We start from the raw sequence: 24,278 nt of genomic DNA, 5'->3' as shown, positions 1-24,278 counted from the left end.
AATCACTTAGTATTGCGACGTTCGCAAACTCCACTTTAGTGGGTCTCACTCAGATTCCCGTCCCTTCACTGAAACTCGCTCGGACTTGCGTCGACTCACTCAGACCCCAGGCACGCGTTGAGTAAGTCTGAGTTCGACGACCTGTGATTGTGAGTCGCTGTTGTGGACTTTTTTTTTATTTCGATCACACAGTTCGGGATTGCCATATTGCAGTTCTTTCATTTACAAATGCCTGCTACATCAGCATTTTTTAACCTTGCATGGGACAGTGCCACTCCCGTCTATCTATCTATCTATCTATCTATCTATCTATCTATCTATCTATCTATCTATCTATCTATCTATCTATCTATCTATCTATCTATCTATCTATCTATCCATCCATCCATCCATTTATCTATCTATCTATCTATCTATCTATCTAGCCACCTACGTCTTTGTGCTCTCATGGTCGTTAAGTTAACTTGGTATACCAAAATTGGCATACTATGACAAGAGTATGTGACGAACATAAATGATATTGTGACAGCGCGATGAAAAAGACGTTTTGAGATGAGTTGAATAAGATGACGCTCTGGACTTCGCGAACTAGCTATGATCTTGTCAGCCGCTGCCATTCTTGTAAATACAGTGTGAATATATTTCTTACTTCTTTTCCCCGTAACATTTTGGTGGAGTTTGCGGGCTCAAGCGCAAGACGGATTTACGCAGCGGGCGCTCCTTGGCTGCATCTACCATGGCAGCTCAAGGCGAGGATGCTTCGCGCTCGTCGGCCCCCACGCCAACCGACATTCTGGCACAACCGCGCGACCCCGGCGCCTTTTCCGGCACTGGAAACACGGATGTTGAAGATTGGCTTCAACTTTATGAGCGGGTGAGCACGAGCAACAACTGCAACCAGACCGCCATGCTGGCTAAATTGATCTTCTATCTCACCGGAATGGCATGCGTCTGGTTTCAGACCAACGAGGAGGAACTTACCACCTGGGACATTTGTAAACAGAAGCTCACGGATTTGTTTGGCAAGCCTGTTGGCCGTCAGCGCGCCGCTCAAAAAGACCTCGCTTCGCGTGTCCAGACGTGTACCGTGTCCTACCTCACATACATCCAGGACGTGCTGTTTCTGTGCCTCAAAGTGGATCCGAGGAGGTCGGAAGCTGATAAAGTCGCACATGTCATTAAGGACATAGCAGATGATGCCTTTCAGCTCCTTGTGTTTAAGAATTCTACTCTACAAGCCATCATTACCGAATGCCGGCGATTTGAACAAGACAAGAGCGCAATTTCCCCGTAACAATATGTCATGACATGCGTCTCATGTAGGTCATGAAAGAGCCGCCTACGTCTTGGTGCTCTCATGGTCGTTTCGTTAACTTGGTAGGTTCCCCGCGCACTGCTTCGCATAACATCGATTCCCTCAGGGCGTGGGATCTGCCGGCTTTTTTTCTCCCTCTTTCTCGTAATAAAGCAAAATCAACTAGCTCAAGTTAGCACCGTTCTACAGTTTTTAATTTCTACGCTTCCATTTTATCTGCAACAAAGCTGCTTTTTTTGTGTGTGTGGCCTTAAAATGACCGCTTTGAGTAACAACGGAGGGATGGTCTCCCTTTATGTCACCGTTCACTTGAATTTATTTTTATTTCTCTTCTTTTTTCGAAGGTTGTAAAAGGAAACCATCTGCCAAATAACTTGACAAAGGGGGGACGGTATGTTGGAACGTGGTTCTCGGCAGAGCAAGGCAAATGAGTATCACGCGTCTCAAACAGCAACTCAAATTTTATTAGCCATGATCCTCTCGAAGGTTACTCGAATTGTTTCGCGCGCTTGCGCTCTTAGCACTACCCCCAAAGCGCCATTTTGCGTCGCCACAGGTACTTCATGCATGGCAAACACATGCGCGTGAGTTCATTTTCTCATGACCGTTCAACTGCGCGCGCATCGCGTTCCTCCTTTACCTCTTGCGTTTTGTCATCGCACCGTTACTGTAACCGCATATGTGTGTTAAAAACCAACCCCTACTGGAACCGACCTGCATTTCATATCGCAGTCAACATCACTTCAAGGTCGGTTTCGCTACGCTTCGCTTTAACTCGTACGTTGATTTTTTCATATTCCGCATCAGCAGCCAATGGAACTGTTCTCCCCCTTCAATTACTTCCATCAGTGATGCTGCCGCCTTCAAAAATATGCTCTTTCGCAATTGGAATGTGCAACCAGAGTCCTTTAATATTAAGCCACTCTGGTATAATGCGTGCGAACGAATTATGGTGATGATGATGACGATGACGACGATAAGGACTTCCTTCAAAAAATGAGACACGTCTAGTGCAGCAGATAGGCCAAGCTAATCAGGTGGTCTCCGAGAACATTTATTGCGGGTGCTCTTTACGTGCAGGAGGACACGATGACCATTGATTAAGACAATAAATTGACCCTAATTAAGAAACAGAAAATATTAAACATTTAAATATCCGCATACGTATTCACAACATCACGACCGCTAGTGGTTCCTGCAGCACATATTGGCCCAAATATTTAGACTGTACTATCTATGGGATGGGCGCACGAAAGAAGCAAGAAACGTACTCGATAACGAAAAGCACGTTAACTATTAACCAAGAAAGACTCTTATATAAATAAAATATTGTTACAGTCTGTAGTGTTGAAAGAAGAGGACATGAGTGATGGCCTTGGAGAAGACGAAGAAAATTTTGGCCACCGCTTCTCTACGCATGTTGGCTCAGTCATTAATAAAAGCCATCTGTAAATACACGTACGCTTCTTCCTTCCCGCAAAATCACTGGTGGAGGTGCGGGGTAGTGACTTGCGCAAGACGGAGCTCCGCAGTGGACGTTACCTGGCCGCCATGTCATCTGAAGGAGAGTCTTCAACCACGCCCTCGTCATCCGACGGTCATCCTGTCCCAGCCCCGCGATTCTGGGATGTTTTCTGAGATGGACAATGGTGGATGTCGATGACAGGTTGCAGAATTACGAGCGGGTCAGTGTCTACAAAAGGTGGGATAACACGCTTATGCTGGCTAACATAACATTCTACCTAAAGAAAACGGCAAAGGTCTTGTTCGAGACACATTTAGAAGAGATTACAAGTTGGGACCAGTGCAAACAGAAACTTAGAGGTTTGTTCGGCAAGACCGTCGGCCACCAACGTGCTGCTAAGAAGGACCTTGGAACCCGTGCACAGACGTCAACTGAACCCTACGTGGCGTACATCCAGGACGTCTTGGCTCTTTTCTGCAAGGTGGATAACAACATGGCTCCGTCCGTAGCTGTCGCCGCGTGTGAGTCGTGTCAACGCGGGAAACGACCGGCTGTGCACCCTGCTGGTCTGCTGCAGCCTCTGGATATACCGACCGACCCCCTTTTTTGCGTTGACGTTGATCTTCTCGGACCATTCCCTATATCAAATGATGGAAATGAGTTGATTGCAGTCGCTGCGGACTATACAACTCGCTATGACATTACAAGAGCCCTACCCACAAGTTACGCTGCAGACGTCGCTGACTTCTTGCTTCACGACGTTATCTTACACCACGGCGCACTTCGTGAACTTGTCACCGATCGCGGAATATCTTTTCTTGCCAAAGTCATCGACTACTTATTTCTATCACGTGTCTAAACACAAGCTTACTACAGCCTACCATCCTCAAACTAACGGTCTTACTGAACGCCTGAACCAGATAACAACTGACATGCTCGCAGTGTATGTTTCCTCCGATCATCGCAACTGGGACACTGCTCTACCATTTGTCACGTTTGCATACACTTCCTCGCCCCACGACACAGCTGGTTGCTCGCCCTTCTACGCTCTATTCGGCCGTGAGCCGACCTTGCCTTTCGAGACTCTGCTCTGTATTCTGGAACCAGTGAGTCGCACCAATATGATGCTTCTTCCGCTGGGGGTAATTTCGCAGTCTCTAATGTTGAAAGAAGAAGACGTGGATGGTGGCCTCGGAGACGAAAAATATTTTGGCCATCGCTTCTCTACGCAAGCTGACTCAGTCATTGAAAGCGCCCGTCGGTTGTACCTGTCTTGTTTTCGTCCTCGTCTCTTTTGAGCTGGTTTTTCTTCAAGTATGTAAATACGCGTACGCTTCTTCCTTCCCGCTACAATATTTTGGTTATAGGCTTATGGCATTGTTGTTTCACAGTATGTAGCACAAAGCCTACTAACGAGAACCAACTAGAATGTAGAGCGGCGAATATACCACTGGCGTTTTCTTTCTGCCTATTCGCACAGCGAGACAGCTGTGCTGACTACAGCTGTTACCGTCGCGACAGCTCGACCTTGCACGTGCTGAATTTTTCCTGTAGCTTACGTTTCAAAAAGCCAGGCCTATTAAGAGCGGGGACGGAAAGCTTTCGCTCATAACAGAGCATTGCGAACTTGCGTGCCACAAATGCACTAAACCGATCAGAAAGCGCTGTTGACGCGAAAGAACACCATCGGTAAGTTGATCGACTTCCAGCAATGGCGTTGTTCAGTTGAATAGGTAACGTTAGTGAACATTCGGTTTCTATTTCATTTTACGCAGATACATCTTTAGTTCTGTTTCTTGGTTTGGTTCTTTTTTAGCAATGGCGCATACCCACTGTAGGGGCACTGTCCTATAGTCAGATTGAATGATAAAAATACGTTTAGTTCTTGCTTAAAACAACAGCTTAATTTTTGCCCCCCCCCCCCGCCCCCCAATAATTTCCGCGCTGCGACAGCCCATCCGACCACAAAAGAACATTTCGATTTCCCACACCCTACCCCGGCGTTACAGGTAACTGCAGTGAACACCCCACTCCACGAACCCGCTCATTCTCCTCCTCCATTAGGATTAAGGGAGAGTGAGTTATATAAGGTTTGCCCAGAAAAGCAGTTGCACTCTTTTCTCAAGCTCCAGCTTGGCTACAGCGCGAGATGCCAGGCACGGACCTGAGGCACACCTTGTTAGGCCAGTTATTGTTAAGAAACTTCGATTCGGTAAGTGCGCTGACGCGTAGTTTACAAACACGCCGTATGAAATAAACGAAGGCAGATGCTTTAGTCTACGATTGTATGGGTGCTCGGCAATTCATCTCAGCAAGGATGTGCTGTTTGTAGGGCCAGTTGATTCATACTGACACTTGAGAAAACCGGCGAAAAATGAGACGCAACCCTTCGAGGGATGGTCCGTTTTTTCAAATATATGTCACTCGCTAGGCCAGCGTTGTGGCGTCTCTCGTTTCTTTCGTGTTTGCGTCTGCTTTCTCGTTGGTTTTGTCAAGTATCTGTTTCTGTGGTCGTGCGCGAATCTACTTCGTGCACGACTATTCGAGTGCTGTTTGATGCTGTAAAATTTTCAGGAAGCCTCGACGTCCTCAAGACTCTCGGGCCTATTTCTTTGCCTGTAAGCAATAATTTTCAGGCTTATTTCTCTCATTATTTACTAACTCTGTGCTCCTTCTCCCATGTAGTTAAACTGCTGTCTAGCACCAAAAAAAGTGAAACGTGTAGCCCGAGACTGAATTAGGTGGGTCGCTTAGGCAACATTGCAGTGGTAAATTGCCTTCAACTGCAACGAGACTGTGTATCCAGAAATTGCGCCAACAGGTTCAATGGCAGTGACCACAGTAGCAGATATCCAGCGCATGGCAGAGGACAAGATGGAGGAAGGCGCGAGGACCTACATCGCCATCGGGGCAGGTGATGGACAGACCCTCAGGAAGAACATCGAAGCCTTCAAGAGGTTGGTGATGGTTGCCTTGCTACGCCTACAGATGTACACAGGCTTGCTTGCACCCATGCATAAGAGAGAGAGAAAAAATATGTAGGACGCTTAATCTTAGCCTTTAAGAGTAAAACCCGATAGCATTCAAAGATCCCTGGCTGCTTATCAGGCTTTTTTCCCTTAAATTCAAATTACACTCCGACGCTATCACCCTGTGTAGGTTGTGGTTAAATTGTACTTTACGATTTTTCTAACGAATTTTACTCTGTGAAATTCCATTTTGTTCAATAATGCCTTGCACCACGCGGAGTGCCTGCGTGGTCGGGGTGGTTCGGAATAATTATTTCCGCCAACGACGCCGGCGAACCGCGACGACGCCGACGCTGGGTTTCCTGCACCACGAGGCTCACACGCTATCGCGCTAAATCATACGTGGTCGAGAAAGTATCAGCTCCTCCAGCGTGTAGGAGCGCTTGGCGTATGTGGTGAATGTGTGCAGTGAGGAAGGATGAGATATCCAGGATGGCATGAAGCAACTCTCTTCCCTAGTAAACGTGATCATTTTTATTTAAAACAAGACGATTATTTATGGACCATCTTCCCTGGCTCCGAAAGGTTATTCGTCAGGTGATCTTACAATTTATATCTACACGTGGAAACGTTACAAAGAACTTAACGAGACCTGCACGTGCATAAGCATGATTGTTATGATATACAGGGTGGTTCGCTGAACTTTAGGCAAACTTTAAATATTTGCAAATGCCAGTACCTGGAAAGAACCAAAGTAATGTTGTTTGCCGTCTTTCGGAGTTCCTCAGATTTTTTGCATTCCGCCTTATTGGATAAATATTACTAATTAATTATTCAACATCTGAATTATAGTTAGATGAAAAGTGTCGATGAGAAGATTGTAGAGCAACATGAGAAACTCCCGATACAGCTTTTTGTTGCTCAATACGTGCTTCATAAAAGTGTTTTTCTAAGTGTGAAAGATGCCCGCGAACACACGCAAACTGCCTCGAGCGGCCAGTTGCGAGGCAGTTTTGCGTGTATTCGCGGGCAAGTTTGCGAAAAAAAAATGAACAAGACAAAATATGGAGTTTCATCTGTTTGAAGGAGTTGTGAAAGAGCGTCTTTCCTGTCATGGTTTCCTTTTTCCCGCAACGCTTCAGCGGTCCCCTTTCCAAGAGTTCCAAACCGCATTTGCTAAACAGGCTATGCTACCAGAATGGCGCAGCTGAGGCGCGGGTGCCGGCGATTCTGCAAGAAACATGAACGAGACAATATGAAGCTGCTGATGTGTAAAAAAGTCCCAAACTTCATTTGCTAAACAGGCTTTGATACCAATATGGCGCAGTTGTGATACAAGTGCCCGCAACAAGTCTGCGAGAAGGATATAAACCTTCTTTGGAGTGAACCAGTTCCAAACCAAATTCGCTAAACAACCTGTACTACCAAAATGGCGCAGCTAAGGCACAGGTGCGGATGAGCCTGCGAGAAGCATGTAAAACGCACAACATAACACTTCTCATGTGTGAAAAATTCGAAAACCGCATTTGCTGAACAGGCTCGCCTACCAGAATGGTGCAGCTCACGCAAGGGTGCTGGCGAGTCAGAGAAGGATGAAGGACAGGCCCTATGAAAATACTGGTGTGCGAAAAAGTCCGAAACCGCATTAACAAACAGGAGCTCTTGCCAGTATGGTGCTGCCGATGCCCAGTGTTGTCAAAGAAGTTCACTTAGTATTTACATCGGCAGAACACATTGAACACCATGCACTCTGCAGACACACCACATTTCCTAATAAGGCCTGCTGTAGTTAGCACTCTCTTCAGTATTGGTAACATTATTAAGAAGCATCATATATCTGCCAAAATAATACATGCAGCCTACCGCCGATAAAGCGTGTGTAACAATTATGCTGGAATAAATGGGGAGCTTGTGTGCAGACAATATGGACGGGCAACTTTCACCTTTTGAAAGCACAAGTGCCTTTTGGCCTATTTCACATTTTCAGCTGCTGTCAGAAACAATTCTAAATGTGCATGCATACTCACCTCGTGCTTGACCTTTTCTGTCCATCGATTGCTGAAAAAGTAAAAAAAAAGATTTAAATTTCTGCCATTTCGGCGTACCTGATACCTTGAAACTGCTACTTTTGAAATTTAAGAGGTGCCTCGGGCAGATCACATTCTTCAAAGCCAGTTTCAGACTCATTGGATGAGCTTGGACTCAACACAATCCTACTGCTCTTGGCTTGTCCCTTTTCCATAAACGCAGCTAGACGATTAAAAAAAACAGATATTGGGTCATGTACCTTGATCTGCAGAAGTTTCGCCGCCATCGGTGAACTCTTGTCTTGATAATTTCCGCCGGGTCTGCTAATATGATGCTGGAGGAAACATGCATTATTAGTAGTAAAGGTTAGAGGTCAAAACTACCTAATTGACGATCACGCTTTAGAATAGAATAGAATAGAAAGTTTATTTCTGTTTCACGCAGTACAGAGCAGTACAGGGAAGAGGGGACACTAGGCAAAAAGCTGCTAAAGGCAGCTTGAGGGAGCGCCCAGTGTCCCATGTACACATGAAGAGCAATGGGTGGGCATATACAGGATTTACATGCAACGTTTCTTAATGGAAAAGCAATATATTGCTACGGAACAGTATTTGGCTTGACGAAGAGGCGAGCAGTGTGAAGGCGACGACAAGAGGCTGGTGCGGGCTGTTGCCTCTTGGCCAAGTGCGGCGCATTTGCTTGTAAATATACTTGTAAATAGCTTTTCGTCTAAGTCTTCCTACGTAACACATCTGGTGGAGGTGGACGTTCCCTGTACCTCGTCACGGAGCTTCGCAGTGGACGGTACGTCGAGCCTTCCGTCACGGCTCCCGGCGACGACAGCTCGACTCAGCCGGCTCCGACGCCTGCTGCTACTTCGACGACCTACATCGCTCTCCCCACTCCCTGTGATCCTGGCGTTTTCTCGGGCAAAGATGGGGAAGACGTCGAGAACTGGATCAGCCTGTACGAACACGTCAGCCGCAATAACCGGTGGGACCCTACTATCATGCTCGCCAACCGAGTCTTTTACCTCGGTGGCACTTCTCGAGTTCGGTTTCGGACACACGAAGATGAGCTCAGCAGTTGGGATTCGCTTAAGCAAAAGCTCCGAGACTTGTTCGGCAACCCCTACGGTCACCAACTTGCCGCGCAGAGGGCGGACGTGTGCCGTGTGCGGACGTCAACCGAGCCCTACGTCACGTACATTCAAGACGTCTTGGCTCTGTGCCGCAAGGTTGACGCACACATGACTGAGCCAGACAAGGTTTCCCACATTCTCAAAGGCATTGCCGATGACGCCTTCAACTTACTCGTTTTCAACAACGTAGCGACGGTGGATGCAGGTATAAAAGAGTGCCGCCGCCTGGGACTCGCTAAAAGCCGACGTATCGACCAGCAGTTTGCCCGTCTGCCCAACACGCCAGCGACATCTTCCTGTGCCGACGCTCCTCGTCTCAACAACACTGGCGATGCAGGATCGTCCGGCGTGAGATTGAGGCCACCTATCCGGCTGCCTTCGACTCCAGCTCCTCCAACGCACCTGCAGTCACGGTTTCTCTGATCCAGGCAGTTGTCCGCCAGGAGTTCGCAAACATGGGTCTTCACACCGTCTGCTCGGCCCATCGCCCTGATACCCACCTGGCTTCTTCGATTCCTCTCCGTCCCACATCTTATTACCCACCATGTTTCCGCAACCCATCTGAAAGGCGCATTGCTGACGACAAGCCCATTTGTTTTCACTGCCGTTGAATCGGGCACGTTTCTCGCCACTGCCGCAGTCGCTGGAGTTCCCCGACCCGGTCTACTTATACTGCCTACTCTCGCCCAGGTGGCCCTTCTCGACCCTATGCCACACGCTCTGGTAATGCCGCCACTGATTATCCTGCGCCGACCCGCCCCTATTCTCGTTCACCTTCGCCCCAACGACGACAATCTCGCTCTCCCCAGCCCCGTCGCTCCTATTCGCCGACTCCCTTCGGACGCCGCTCCCAGCCGGAAAACCAGACGATGCAGCGCCTTGAGGTGACGCTGCATTGCTCCCTACACCGCCAAATTCTCTGCTGACGTTGCCCACTCATCTGAACCTTCTTGACGTACAAGTCGACGGTGTTTCTCTTTCTGCTCTTATAGACACTGGGGCGCATTTTTCAGTAATGAGCGCTGACCTTCGTAACCGGCTGAAGAAATAATCACACCCGCCACGACGCCTGTTGTCCGTGTCGCCAATGGCGGAACAGCCCTCGTAATTGGTATGTTTGCCGCCCGTGTCTCCTTCGCCGATCGCTCCAAGGTCGTGCTATTCACAGTCATCGCTCACTGTCCCCATGACATCATCCTCGCCTTGGACTTCCTCTCCGCGCATTCTGCTCTCATCGACTGTTCCGCCAGTACTGTCCGCTTTGACCTGCCTGTTCTGGATCCCGCTGAACCACACCCCAGTCGCCTCAGTTCCATCGACTTCGTTCGCTTGCCACCTTCGGCACTCACTCACGTTGACTTTGTGTCATTACCACCAGTGCCCGACGGTCACTACATCGCGACTCCCATGCAAGACGTCCTCCTTACACACGGGATCACAGTACCTCATACAGTTTTATCTATTACGGCGAACTGCGTCTGCCTGCCAGGGGTCAATTTTGACTTGAAGGCACAAGTGCTGCCATGCGGGATGTCTTTGGCCCAGCTTTACTCATTTAGGATCACTCAGTAGCATCTATTGCAGTAGACGACAATTCAGCTGATCCTCATCTACCATCGCAGTCCGCAACCTGTACTATCGCCGACTTACAGAAAATGTTTGCGCCCGACATGCCATCAGAGCACGCTCGTGAGCTCTACCGCGTGCTGTTTTCCTACCACAATTTTTTTTTACTTTAACGATCGTGCCTTTGCCCAAACTACAGCTGTTAAACATCGTATTAATACCGGCGATTACCCTCCTATTCATTGCCGCCCGTATCGAGTGTCAGCGGCTGAGCGTCCAGTTATTCACGCAGAAGTTCGCAAAATGCTTGCCAAGATAATTATGAACCGTCGTGCAGTCCATGGGCGTCACTGGCTGTACTGCTAAAAAAGAAGGATTGGTCATGGCGCTTTTGCGTGGATTATAGGCACTTTAACAGGGTTACCAAAAAGGACGTGTATCCCCTACCTCGGATTGATGACGCCATTGACTGCCTCCACGGTGCTCGCTATTTCTCCTCTATTGACCTTCGCTCCGGCTACTGGCAGATTGCCGTGGACGATCTAGACCACGAGAAGACTGCTGTTGTAACACCCGACGGTCTTTATCAATTCAAAGTGATGCCGTTCGGTCTATGTAACGCTCCTGCCACTTTTGAATGCATGATGGACTCCCTTCTTCATGATTTCAAATGGTCAACGTGCCTGTGCTACTTGGACGACGTTATAGTATTCTCCCCAGCGTTCGCTACGCACCTCGAGGGCCTCTCAGCAGTCCTGGACGTTTTTCGTGGAGCCGGTCTGCAACTCAACACATCGAAGTGCCAATTCGGCAGTGGCCAGATAACCGTCCTTGGAAATCTCGTTGACGTGAACGGAGTGCAACCGGACCCAGGCAAGATCCATGCTGTTACACACTTCCCTGTTCCGAAGTGTGTCAAAGATGTGCGCAGCTTCAACGGCCTTTGTTCGTACTTCCGCCGTATCGTGGAAAATTTCGCGGCCATAGCACGACCACTAACCGAGCTTTTGAAAAAAGACGTCCCCTTCCAGTGGGGCGATACCAAGGCCTCTGCGTTCTCGCATCTAATCGACCTTCTCACAACGCCTCCCGTTCTGGCCCATTTCGATCCTTCTGCGCCTACCGAAGTCCGTACTGATGCCAGCGGCCACGGAATTGGCGCAGTACTGGCACAACGCCAGCGCGGCAACGACCGTGTTATCGCTTACCCCAGCGAGCTCCTTTCACCCTCGGAGCGCAACTATTCCATCACTGAGCGTGAGTGTCTGGCACTACTTTGGGCGTTTGCGAAGTTCCGCCCATACTTATATTGCCGACCCTTTTCCGTTGTCACCGACCATCACGCGCTTTGCTGGTTATGCTCACTGAAAGATCCTACAGGAAGACTTGGTCGCTGGGCCTTACGCCTCCAAGAATACTCGTATTCTGTCACCTACAAATCTGGCCGACTACGCAAGTACGCTGACTGCCTGTCTCGCTACCCGGCAGACGAGCCTGACGACGCCGACAGTAGTACCGCCAACGGGATTTTCTCTGTGTCTGCCTTCGCTAACATCGCTGATGAGTAGTACCGGGATCTATCGCTGCGAGCACTCATCGAGCGTCTGCGCTCTATTCCTACCGACGCCTCCGTTCGCCGATATGTCCTCCAGGGCGGCATTCTGTACCGAAGGAACTTCCTCCCTGACAGATATGATTTTCTTGTCGTGCCAAAACATCTACGACGGACTGTGCTCTTTGAGATGCATGACGCACGCACGACATCTTGGGGTCACCCTCACGTACGACCGCGTCCGCCGCCGCTTCTATTGGCCCGGTCTCGCTCGCTCCGTCCGACGCTATGTTGCTGCCTGTGATCCCTGCCAGCGTCGGAAAACACCTCAGGTGCTACCTGGCGGTCATCTCCAGCCGATCACCGTTCCTGTGGAACCGTTTTTTCGTGTTGTATTAGACCTCCTCGGCCCCTTTCCCACATCATCCTCTGGGAACAAATGGGTAGCCGTCGCAACTGATTACGCCATCCGATACGCTATCACGCGGGCTCTCACTACTAGTTGTGCCACTGACGTCGCGGACTTTCTCGTGCGTGACATTATATTGCTTCATGGCGCCCCGAGACAGCTACTTACTGACCGTGGTCGTAACTTCCTGTCGAAAGTTATCGCCGACATTGTGCGTTCCTGCTCCACTCAACACAAGCTGACTACCTCATACCATCCTCAAACCAATGGCCTGACGGAGCGGTTAAACCGTACCCTTACCGATATGCTGTCGAAGTACGCTTCCAAGGACCACCACGACTGGGACATTGCCCTTCCATACGTCACATTTGCACATAATTCTTCCCGGCACGACAGCGCGGGATTTTCTCCGTTTTATCTACATAATAGGCCTTCGAGCCATCCTACAATAAATACATTTTATCATCATCATCATCATCATCTAATGTACGGTCGCGAACCGACCTTGCCCCTTCATACGGCACTTCCTCCTTCTGCGATCTCAACAAGCGAGTATGCGCGCGACGCCATCGCCCTCACTGACCATGCACGCCAGCTTGCCCGTACTCGACTGACGGCCTCGCAAACCACTCAGCAGCGTCAGTACAACGCCGCCACCACGACGTACAGTTTTCGCCTGGTGCGCTCGTGCTCCTGTGGTCACCCACTCGTCACGTCGGGCTTTCAGAGAAGCTCCTTTCGCGATACTCAGGGCCCTATCGCGTGCTGCGCCAAGTGACGCCTGTGATGTACGAAATCGAACCTGTCAGTTCGACCTCACCATCGACTCTGGCATCCAGTGATGTCGTGCACGTCAGGCAGGCTCAAGGCCTACTACACTGCTTCCGAGTCCGGCTTTTAATCGCTCCGGGACGGTGCTTTTGCCGCCGAGGGTAGTGCTACGGAACAGTATTTGCCTTGATGAAGAGGCGAGCAGTGCGAAGACGACTACAAAGATTAGAGGCTGGTGCGGGCTGTTGCCTCTTGGCCAAGTGTGGTGTATTTGCTTGTAAATATACTATTAAATAGCTTGTCGTCTGCGTCTTCCTACGTAACAATATAGCGCGTGCGTACACTAAAAAAAGAGAGAGAAAAAAAGAAAAGAGAAAAACTGAATACGTAATGTCAGCCTAAAACGTCCTTCCAATAAAATAATTCATGCCTATTTACAATGTAAGAGGAGTGATTTCAAAATCGAAAAGCATGGATTTGGTAAGAAATGCTTAAGTATAAATTGGTGTATTGAATATCTTGAAAATCACCCTGTGACTATATAGTCGTAGAACAGATATCAACCAATAAAGAGGTTAAGTGCTTGTCTTGAATTTCATGATATTGTAACGGGACCGTTACCCAAGCGCGCGCTCACGGACGCAGCGAAATGAAGACAATGAAGGTGCGCCTCAGCTTTTGTGTGGATTTCGTCATATTGCCTGTTGTAAGCGTGTATAGGCTGCTGTGAATACATATTTTACGTCTCGCTTTCCTGGTTACATTATGATTCATTGTTTGGCAGTGTTAAAAGCTGGGCCATTTGGTATGGGTTAATGTCTTGTGTAGGGCACCACAGAAAAAAAGCACACACGAAATGGAAGGAGGACATGGTGTACAAAAGCACTTGTGTTCACTGTAACTTCTTCCCATCTTGTGTTCTTTTTCTGTGCGCTTATACCTAAATTTTGGTCAAGTGTATTTGAGAAACGATTGTTAACGTTCACCATCAGAATATAATTCTGTTATACAAATTACAATTATTCTCTGGCTAATATTTAAGCTTCACTGTTGTTTGCACCTTAAGTGACATGCAGGCGAACATTTGAAAGGTTCAATACTTGTTTTTCTCAGCGCTTTATCATCATATCTTGTAGAATTAATGTCAAGCTCAGCTCGTGTGTTCAGAAGTTTGGCAATGCCTCCAGAATTCCTTGTAGCCGGCCACATGCAACTTGTTTCACCTTCCAGATGCCAGTTTGTGCCACCACAGCAACAGAGTTCGGCTCTAGAAATCTCACAAATTCATGCATCCCCAGGTGCATGAACTTGTGAAAACAAGGTGTTATCAGATTCGCAGGCAGATCAATATTTCTTTAAAATTTCTCCAGACTTCGTGTCTGACTCACTTAACTCAATTACTGCAAGCAGCATCAAGCAGCATTGCAAGATGTTGAATACGCTGACATGTAAAAAATCTCAAGGCTGACAGAAACAGTAACCTGAGAAGGTGATGCTTATCTGAGAAGCTTGATTTGCGCAATTTCAAAATTGATTTCAAACAAATTTTAATGTACTACAAAGAATTACTGCTAAAAATTACATTGAAGTATGGATGGGTCTGAAACAGAAGTGATCACTCGGTAAATGACGCAGTCATCTGCGAAAAGCCTGATTGTGGAGTTAATAGAACTTGGCAGATCATTAATATATATCAGGAACAGTAACGGCCCCAGCAGCGAACCTTGAGGCACGCCTGAGGTAACAGAACATGGTGAATAATCAGCGTTATTAGTCGTTACGAATTGAGTTCTATTACGCAAAAAGCTTTTGATCCGTAAAAAAATGTTAGGGCCAATATTCAGTTTGCTGAGCTTTAGACAAAGTAGTTGGTGATTATCAAGGTCAAATGCTTTCCGAAAATCTAAGAATATACAGTCAATGAAAAGTCCCTTGTCTAATGCGTCATACAAGTCGTGGGTGAATGAAATGAGCTGCGTCTCACACGAAAATGTTTTACGAAAGCCATGCTGGTCAGAAAAAAAAACGAACGATTTTCAAGGAATTTAACCAAGTTAGAATATATGACATGTTCAAACATTTTACATGGGATGCTCGTTAACGATATGGGTCTGTAGTTTGTGGGGCAATGAGTATCACCTAACTTGAATATTTGCACCACCTTACCCACCTTCCAGTCTCCAGGCAACTGTCCTGATTCCAAAGACTGAGAAAACAGTGCAGACAAGTAAATGGAAGAATAAACATTCATATTCTTTAAAAATTTCGAATTTATGTCATGAATTCCCGAAGACGAAGAAACCTCTAGATTACTAATTAGACTTTGTACACCAAACCTGTCAATTAAGATTGGGTCCATTATCGGATTCTGCACCGGATGAAAACAGGGGAGGGAAACAGATGATTGTTGAAAAAAGGCCTTTGAAAAGGCGTCATTAAGCACTTGGGGACGCTGTGATGAAGGAATGGCTTGGCCGTTGCTATCGTTAAGAGCTATTGCTTTATGCTTGGGACCAACAATGATGTTCCAAAATTTTTTGGCGCTATCAGTCAACAACGACGGAAGCGTGCTCTGGAAAAATACGTGCTTGGCGTCTTTCAATGCTTTTCGGTAATCTGAAGCTATGGCATGATATAAATCCCAGTGATAAGAACAGCCGTTGATTTTGGCTCTGCGAAAAACTCGTTTTTTTTTACTTAAAAGGCGTTTTAATGAGGCAGTGAACCATGGGGAATGATGCTTGCCTGATATGACGCGTATTGGTATGTATTTTTTCACGAGAATGTGAACCTTTTCTTTAAAAAGGCACCCATTCGTTTCCACAGTACTGTTAGCAAAGTTTGGCATGTACTGATCTAAAAAAGTTTCCATTTCTGCATTTAACGAAGAAAAATCTGCTTTCCAGTAATCTCTGATAATTTTGGGATTAGGTCGCATACGCCTGTTAGCGTTTTTAACCTCAAATTGAATGAAGGAGTGGTCACTAAGACCCGGAAGGAATGTCAATGAAAGAACTAGATCGGGAGACGTAGTTAGAACGAGATCAAGAATATTTGCACAAGTAGGTGTGGTACGGGTTGGCTAAGTAATACGTTGAGAAAAGTAGAAGTCAGCACACAAATTTATAAAGCTAATGGTGTCGGATGACGAATCCAGTGTAGAGGGTAATGCACCCGACCAATTTATTTTTGGCAGGTTGAAATCGCCAACTAAAAAGAGTGGCGAAGAAGGAAATCTAACAAAAATTCGGTTGAGAACATCGTGAAGGTCGCTACAAAATGACGTTGGCGCATTTGGAGGACGATAGCATGCGCAGAAGATTGTATCTCGATGATTAATATGAATACAGGTGCAAATGATTTCTAAACAGGAAACAAGTGGCACGTGTGAAGCCTGCAGGTAGTCAGTTACCGCTATTAGAACAGCTCCCCCTGTTCGTTCACCACGGTCACATCGATATGTAGTGAAATTGTTTTCGCAGTTTAGTATTTCATCATTAGATATCTTGGAATTCAGCCAGGTTTCTGTGAGGACCACTATGTCTGCACTGCACGTGTCGACGAGATTACACAAATCATCACGCTTATTAACAACACTACGAATGTTAGAGAACAAAACACATATGTTATTTATAGGCTCGTGACCTGAAGCAGAGAGCTACGCAGGGGGCTGTCCGGCTGGCGGAGTGTTACTGTGAAGGTTGTGTGAAGATGCTTCGTTTTTTATGTGATATTCGCAGACTGCTATCTGATGCTGAAATGTAGACGTAACACTTATTCTTTATAAACAACTTGTTCTGCAGTACAGCAAACTTATCTCCACTTGCCTGTCCAAATTCGAAAAGTTTTTTACGTCAATGCCGAGTTGACATGCAAAAATCTTCTGTAACATTTACCCCAAAGCTTTTCATTTTTGTTCTATCGGAAAAAATAGTTTCCCGAATCTCAAAATTCGAAAACTTGACTATGATAGGACGGGATTGATTGGATGAAAATTTACCTAGCCGATGCGCACGAGCTATTGCCTCATTGGGTAGCTGAAGGCCTATTGCAGAAAGCAGCGTCTCACACACAATCTGTTCAGCTCCCGCCGTATTCTTGCGTTCTTTCTGCACTGGGACAAGACAATACTGCACTATTGGACTAAGGCAAGGTGAGAAATTTTGTTTCACAGTCTACGACGCAATTAGGCTTGCGGCACGGGACCGAGACTTGAGACGCAGTTAGCGAAAAAAAGCTCGGTCGACCTGGTGCAATTAATATCCGTTAATGAATCGTGCTGGCACATGTTTCCGACGCTTCCTAGGGATTTATTGTAGCTTATTTTGGTTCTGTTGAGGCACACTGGCCGCACAGGGCGCTGTGACGCAGTTAGCGAGAGCAAATGCGGCCGTGGTGCGTAGTCTAGTGCACCTTGGAAGGAGAAGTTCGTGCCGCTGTCGCTGACGCCAGACATTACTGAAAAGTACTTTCGTTAATTTTGGGGGTACTTTTGAGGCACGCTGGCCGCACAGCGCGCTGTGACGCAGTTAGCGATGAGCAGCTCGGCCGTGGTGACAGTTAATTTGGCGCGAATGAATCTTAGAGGGACAAGTTTGTGACGTTTTTTGTGGCCCCGCAACAACATTTACCTTTCGGTACTCACGCCTGTCGAAAACGCGATGGGCGATTGCCAAGAGTGATAACATGGGAGTGTGTTGCTGGCGCCGGCAGGACGCGCGAAAGATAACGCCGATGAACCAAATAATAAACCAATTCCACACGAAGACCATGCGCAGTCGAGCAAAAAAAAAAAGTGCAGCCGGCGTGCTAGCTAGCGTTCAAAATGCGTGCGTCCGAAAACGGAAGTGATTGATGCCGACCGCGTGGCGCGCTGCCGTCAATTCGGCCGCTGGGCTCTATGGGAGTGTCCGCTCTTGTTGAATTCCTTTCTTTATGCCCGAATGGACAAGGCAAGAAAAAAAAAGAAGTAAACTCGGGTTTGAGTAAATGTTGACCATCGAATCAGTTTCATCGGGAAGGTAAATGCAATTGTGACGGTCTTATATTCACTCGCGATCATATCTTACTGGCGAGAGTTGCTGGCGCATACCTTGCGGCCACGGGTAACGCCACCGGTGGCCGCGAGGTACCGTCCCGGAACCGCAATACAGATATCCGGATTTCGTTTCTCGATCGGTCGTTTGGGCGCGCTGAAATAGCGGCGCTATCACAGGCTTATCTTTGTATACCGCATATTCTTTTCTTTGATAATTCCTTTGGTGAATCTCAACAGCTTAGCTATAATCCACTTTCACAGCGTGGATTGGACCTACGTTTTTCAAGCCGTTTGCAGATTACAACTCTGTTTCCGTGACTGTCATAAGCAAAGCTTGTGACCATTACAACGGTTGTGTCTGTCATGATGCATGTGTTGTTGCCCAGTCAAGTTCTCAAACCGAACATAGGCAGGAAGGCGACTTGGAATTGCGGAACACAACAGCCTTCCACCAATGGGTCATTGCGGGACATGTTTGAGCAGTCTCCTCCAAGTCGCGACTGCTTTTTGAGAACATGTCCCGGCTGCCATGCGTTCTGCTATGCGATTGACAAGCTGCTCCAATGGGCACTTAAAGCCTTTGACAAGCTTATTAAGATGATGCATGTCATTATCAACCTGAAAACCACTGAAATTGTCAAGGAATCCATACTTGCCGGGCTTCATGGCATCTTCACTCAAATGCATCAATGAATGGACATTGTAGGACAGATTATGTTTCCCATAAAGTGACCCAAATTCTGACACAAAGAAAATGAGTTCTTTTGCATAGTTACAGTACTCGTGACAAGTGTCAGCGCTGGGAAGTGTAGTAATTGCCACGTGTAGAATAGGAAAATCGCTGTACAAGTTCTTGGACAGAATGCCTCTGAAAACAGTAGGGCCTAAGGAGAGAAGGAAACAACGCAGCTCAGTTGCCTTCCACCTATCAATATCCCTTAGAGACCTTGGCCTGCGGGCAAATTCTTTGCACTGAATGCTGGCTGGATGCAGCAGTCGCTGCGAGACTTTTTCAGCTGAAGCAGAACAAACGTGGCACTCCAGTGAACCACGCATCCACAGCAATAATAATTTCTTGTTTACACCAAGGCAAAGCAGGCACATATAGTCCAATGGAAAACTTGAAACGAGACCAACTGGCAGTGCACAGAGTGGTGGATCTGCTACGTGTGCTCTTCCCTAGTTTTTGCAGAAAAGTCAGCATCGGTTCGTAGTGGTGCACTGATTTCTTGAAACACTACTCTTCCTACTACATACTTCCCTTTTGCCTGGCATTTCCAACATCCATAGTACCCAGAGTGCAGCTTGGTGCCTAAAACGAATGCACGAGCTGGTGCGCCGCACACAAATTATTTGATAATTACCTGAAAAGATACATAACCGAATTATTTTCCTAAATACTCACTCAAAGTCTCTACGCGGGCTTCTCGTTCATACGGTAGCATCCCACAAGAAACAAACCACTGCCAGGAATGTCGTCAGTCCCGGCAAGAATCGGCCAGAATTGCCTCTGCGAGCGTTGTGTTAGTAGAAGTTCGTCTATATAAAGTGTCTTTCGGGAATGACGACAAAATAAGAAAATTTTGCAAACATGTTCTTTACGGTTTCTGTGATGCCGAAACGGCTGTATTACCTGCATATTCTCTTAGACACACTTGGCGTCTTAAGCAATGTTAGCGCATCTGATAGCATGTATGCGAAACGTTTGTACGCTTTCAAAACTTTAGGGGTGCTGAAACCGCCGTCTGGGTTGCGTTCTGCTCGCAGGCCCACTTTTGCACTTGCCGAGCCATTTGTTGAACAGAGTCTTCGACAGAGCGCATAATGTCAGAGTTGCACGCACTTTCACTACCATCACTGTCACGACTGTCACTGAATGCTTTAACCAAGTGCAGAAAGGCACGGCACATTCATTTACGGGCTTTTTCTCGAGTGTGTTCATCTGGAGACCTCTCCGTATAGCACCACTCGTAGACAGAGATGGGCCGGCACTGTCTACACTTTGTTAAGTTGGCCTGTCAGTAGAAGTAGTTTCGCTTTCACAAAGCTCCGCAGCACTAAGGTCTGTAGGAACGTATCATCTGCACTTTGGTAATCTGAGCTATGACGGATGGTGGTGGTGGTGGTGATGTCGAAGCAGGCGGGGTTAGCCTGGCATACTAAGCCGACAATTGTTCAGCCTGATCCTCCTTCGAGTTGAGATCAGGGGTGTGTCACCAGGTTTCGATGAGCCCCGTGTCTCGCAGAAAGGCTATCAGCAGTCGTTGCACTCTCTTCTTGATTGCCGCGGGCCCTCCGGGAAAAACGACGTCTTCAAAGGTCCTGTGCGTAAGACCGCTCTTTTGTAGGCAGTCGACCATCGCTTTTCTTTCTTTGTCAAACTGCGGGCCTATCCAAATAAAATGTTCTTTGTCACCACAGAAAGCACAGAATGGGAGAATGGGGAAGCGCGCAGCCCAGTCTTGAATAACCAAGCTGGGCTGTACGCGGAGTCGGTCCTGATGCGGTATAAAAGCGTCGCTTCTTCGCGGGTAAATCCATGAGTCACACAGGCTTCGTGGGGATTCTTGTGGATCTCCCTAAAGTGAAAGCGGATTGCACCCTTAGGGTTCTGAAAAGCTTTTGGGGCTTTCACTTTTGGGACACATGTCAGCGCTAGGCGTGCAAGGGCGTCAGCTTTCTCGTTTCCATCAATTCCTACGTGTGATGGTATCCACTGGAACCTTATGTTAAAGCCTTTGCTTGTTAGATCGTTAACCAGTGCCAGAGATTGCCTTGTAAATGTCTCTAGAGGCAGGCCACGATGTAATCTCTGTAACGCTGACTTGGAATCCGTCAGCACCATGGCATCTCGTGCAGAAGGCTTTGGCGTTTGTGACATTGCTCCGCGTCAGTCTGGTGGATAAGCCACTCAACCGCAGCCTGAAGTCGGCGATGTTTCCGGAGGCCTGATAGGACGCAGATAGCTTTTTTATTTCCATGGAAAAACACTTCTACACGAACAACAAACGGAAACTTACTTCTGTAGTGCACTTCGAGGGTCATAAATAGGTCGCGCCCTCGAGATAGTGGTGGAAAACACCCGGAAACGCGCGGAGAAATCTCTTGGTGGCTTGCAACAGCCGCCGTCACACACCAAGGCGAAACTATAGCAAAACAACTAGCGCTCCAAATGTGCCGCTATGACAAATGGGAGCGTGCCATAGCGGTGGCCGCCCCAAATAGCAAAAACAATGAAAGAAACATAGCAAGACATAGCAATAAATACAGTAAAAAGTGTTTAAAGTGTTTGCCAATAATAATGTTTCAATAAATAATTTCTAATTAGGAACTTTTAGAGCGTGGTAGCTGCACGTCCGCAGTGGAATGTACTGAATAATCAACATGTACGGATTGCTCTTCGAAGAATGATCGTGTGTTGAACTAGCGATGCACTTTCAATGCGCACTGTCGAGCACGCCAACATTGCATACTTCACTTTCGCGACACGTAAATACATCAAAGTAACTTAAAGGTCGATGTAACGGTCGGAACCATGCTTGATCGGTGGCGGTAATGGTAAATCTAGCATAAAACATTGCTTAACCAAACTCAATTACTGTCTTTAACTAATGCGTGTCATTATAGTGCTTCGAGTCGCACCACGGAGGATTTATATGCTGGTCCATTAAGTAACAATTCGAACGTTCAAATGACAGAGTTATAACTAAATGTCAATAAACGGTGCCATTAGGTTTAATAATTTCCGCGGCGATTTGTATAAGCCAGATGCCATTACCGATTATTCTAGTAAGGTTTCTCCGTCTAAATTGAAAATACCAAGGTCTGTATTTGAGAAAGAAAGCTTTATAAACGTTTGCAATAAACCCTCTTGCCGCAAACGTTTGTTAAACACTCCACAATATACGAATACGTCTACACGCGCACTTCAAGTCATTTCAAGACGTTTTCTTACGTCTTCTTTCTCTTGGGAAGGGAGTAAAGAGGCTTGCTTCCACCTGGCCTAGATAGTGAGAAAGAGGAACATCGTTTATTCGGAGTCGTGCGTGCTGGACAATGTACCAGCCCTCCAGCCTGCACAGGAGCGGCAGGGTGTGCCCATTACGCGGCGAACCTGTGCCGAGACTAGGGACCATAGAATTGGGCGCAATCCCTGGGAAGAAACCACAGTACTATCACACTTTGATAGTTCGCCCCTTGAAGCCACTAGAAATGCCGTAGTGAGAGAATCCGAATCAAGATTGGCCACCTGGGGTTCTTCAACGTACACTAAAACAAGCAACACGAGCGTTTCTCCCCTTTTTTTTTCGTTTCATCCCGCTCCCAACAGCATGTGAGCGTCGCAGCCAGAATTTCAAACTTGCTACTTCGAATTTAGCAGCAGAACGCCGTAGCATGACGCAGATGATATCTGTTTGTGGACATCCGACGGCAACGTGATATATATATATCACGATTTATATATATAAATCTTCCTATGATATGAGATTAATACTAATCGGGCCTCTCGGTTCCATTTTCTTCTGGTATATATATATATATATATGTATATATATATATAAAGCTTTTCCCAGCAATAATTTACAGCACGTTCCATTGGTTGACTAAAAATTGCAGTATATGTCGTAGAAGAAGACCGCGAACTCTTCCCCTTCACAAGACACGTTTCGGTAGCCCACGGCTTGCCTTCAGATTGGCCTGTTGTACGGACTCAGCGATTTTTAATAGTTGTCCTGGCCTACAATAATTCCTACAATGCAGGGGTATATAATTATATCATATCTTTGTGGACACGTCAGTATAAAACAAAACGCGCAAAGGTTTTACAGCTTAGCGCCTTATTGAAACGATCACGGAGTTCCAGGGTGAGAGGGACACAAGCAACTCCACCAAATGCAAGCACACGTTCAGGCTAAGGCGTGATTATACACAATGATCAAGCCACGTGCTAGCGGTCCGGTCAACGGCCAGGCAGGGCACACGCGAGCATCTACAGCACTCTTCTTTCACGTATTTTGCTGGCGTCCGTATTGTCACTACGGATGCAATTGTTGGCAATATGATCACCTACCCATTGCTTGTCAAAGAACCTGCGATGTCGTGCTCAAGGGCTAAATGTATTTAGCCACTGCGGCTCGTTTGTCGGTTTGTGAAAACTGATCGTAGCCGTCTTTCTATGAGCAGGCCCGGCATGGTCAGGAAAGACCTTCAGGCTCAGACAATGATATCTGGGACGTGTGCGCAGGATACGCTTCCGGCCGCGGATTTTCGTGGACGTGGAAAAAGTGAACACCACGACCTCCATCCTGGGCCGTGCAGTCTCCTTCCCAGTGGGGCTGTCTCCGTCAGCGGCTCACAAGTTGGTAAACCCTGCAGGAGAGATCGGCTGTGCTCAAGGCAAGGCCTCAAATTGTGTCTTCTGCGCCTCTCGATTTGTGACTTTTTCGGTGAAGACTTCTTTCCTATGCTGCGACCTTTCGGCTAGCGCTGTTTAGGATAAAGGAAATCATATCGCTGGCAACTCTATGTGCCGTGTTATCACATTCTGCTCTGAAAGGTAGGGGCAGATATTCCGCCAACTTGACAAATGGCGTTGTCTTTTTATTGTGTGCTTCTCTTGCAAATAGAACCACTTTTTCTCCCCTTTAAGCAAACGATGAGGCTCACAAAAACGATTCACGCCGTCCACAAGCATGGTGAACAAATGTTTTTATAGCTCACTTTTTAATTTACTACATGACATTTAAAACTTCAGTGCTCACAGCATGATTTATCGATAGATTTAAAATAGCTTGTACTAACTTTAGTGTTCCAGCATCACCTCAGCGCATTACGGCAAGACCTGGAATCTGAGTCACCAAAACTAAGTAGATAACTAAATGTGATGTCATCAATTTGTCGCAATGTGTATGTGCACTTGTCTTACTTGTCAAAGGCCACGTTCCCACTGTCCACAGGTCATATTGCGAATCAATGGACGTTCTTTCTCCTTTCCCACTTGGTTACGAACATTTGACGAGAAGG

General features: G+C 47.1%; 1 protein-coding gene across 1 annotated transcript; it reads left to right on the top strand.

Moving 5' to 3' along the window:
- Positions 1-4,910: 4,910 nt before the first annotated feature.
- On the top strand, positions 4,911-23,749 carry LOC119431704 (uncharacterized). Its single transcript, XM_037699180.2, has 2 exons — positions 4,911-5,737; positions 23,500-23,749. Exons 1-2 carry the CDS (start codon positions 5,607-5,609, stop codon positions 23,747-23,749), a joined length of 381 nt encoding a protein of 126 aa, XP_037555108.2. The 5' UTR covers positions 4,911-5,606.
- Positions 23,750-24,278: the final 529 nt, after the last annotated feature.

This window comes from Dermacentor silvarum, chromosome 10 (genome assembly GCF_013339745.2).
Source record: "Dermacentor silvarum isolate Dsil-2018 chromosome 10, BIME_Dsil_1.4, whole genome shotgun sequence".
Classification (NCBI taxonomy): Eukaryota; Metazoa; Arthropoda; class Arachnida; order Ixodida; family Ixodidae; genus Dermacentor; species Dermacentor silvarum.
This window is presented reverse-complemented; position numbering and strand designations above follow the sequence as displayed.

What these genes read in the sequence shown, in the direction of transcription:
- LOC119431704 (XM_037699180.2), top strand. Translation starts at nt 5,607, where the DNA reads ATGGCAGTGACCACAGTAGCAGATATCCAGCGCATGGCAGAGGACAAG. An exon ending in AACATCGAAGCCTTCAAGAG is followed by an intron (nt 5,738 to 23,499) that starts GTTGGTGATGGT and finishes ACGTGTGCGCAG; the next exon opens with GATACGCTTCCGGCCGCGGA.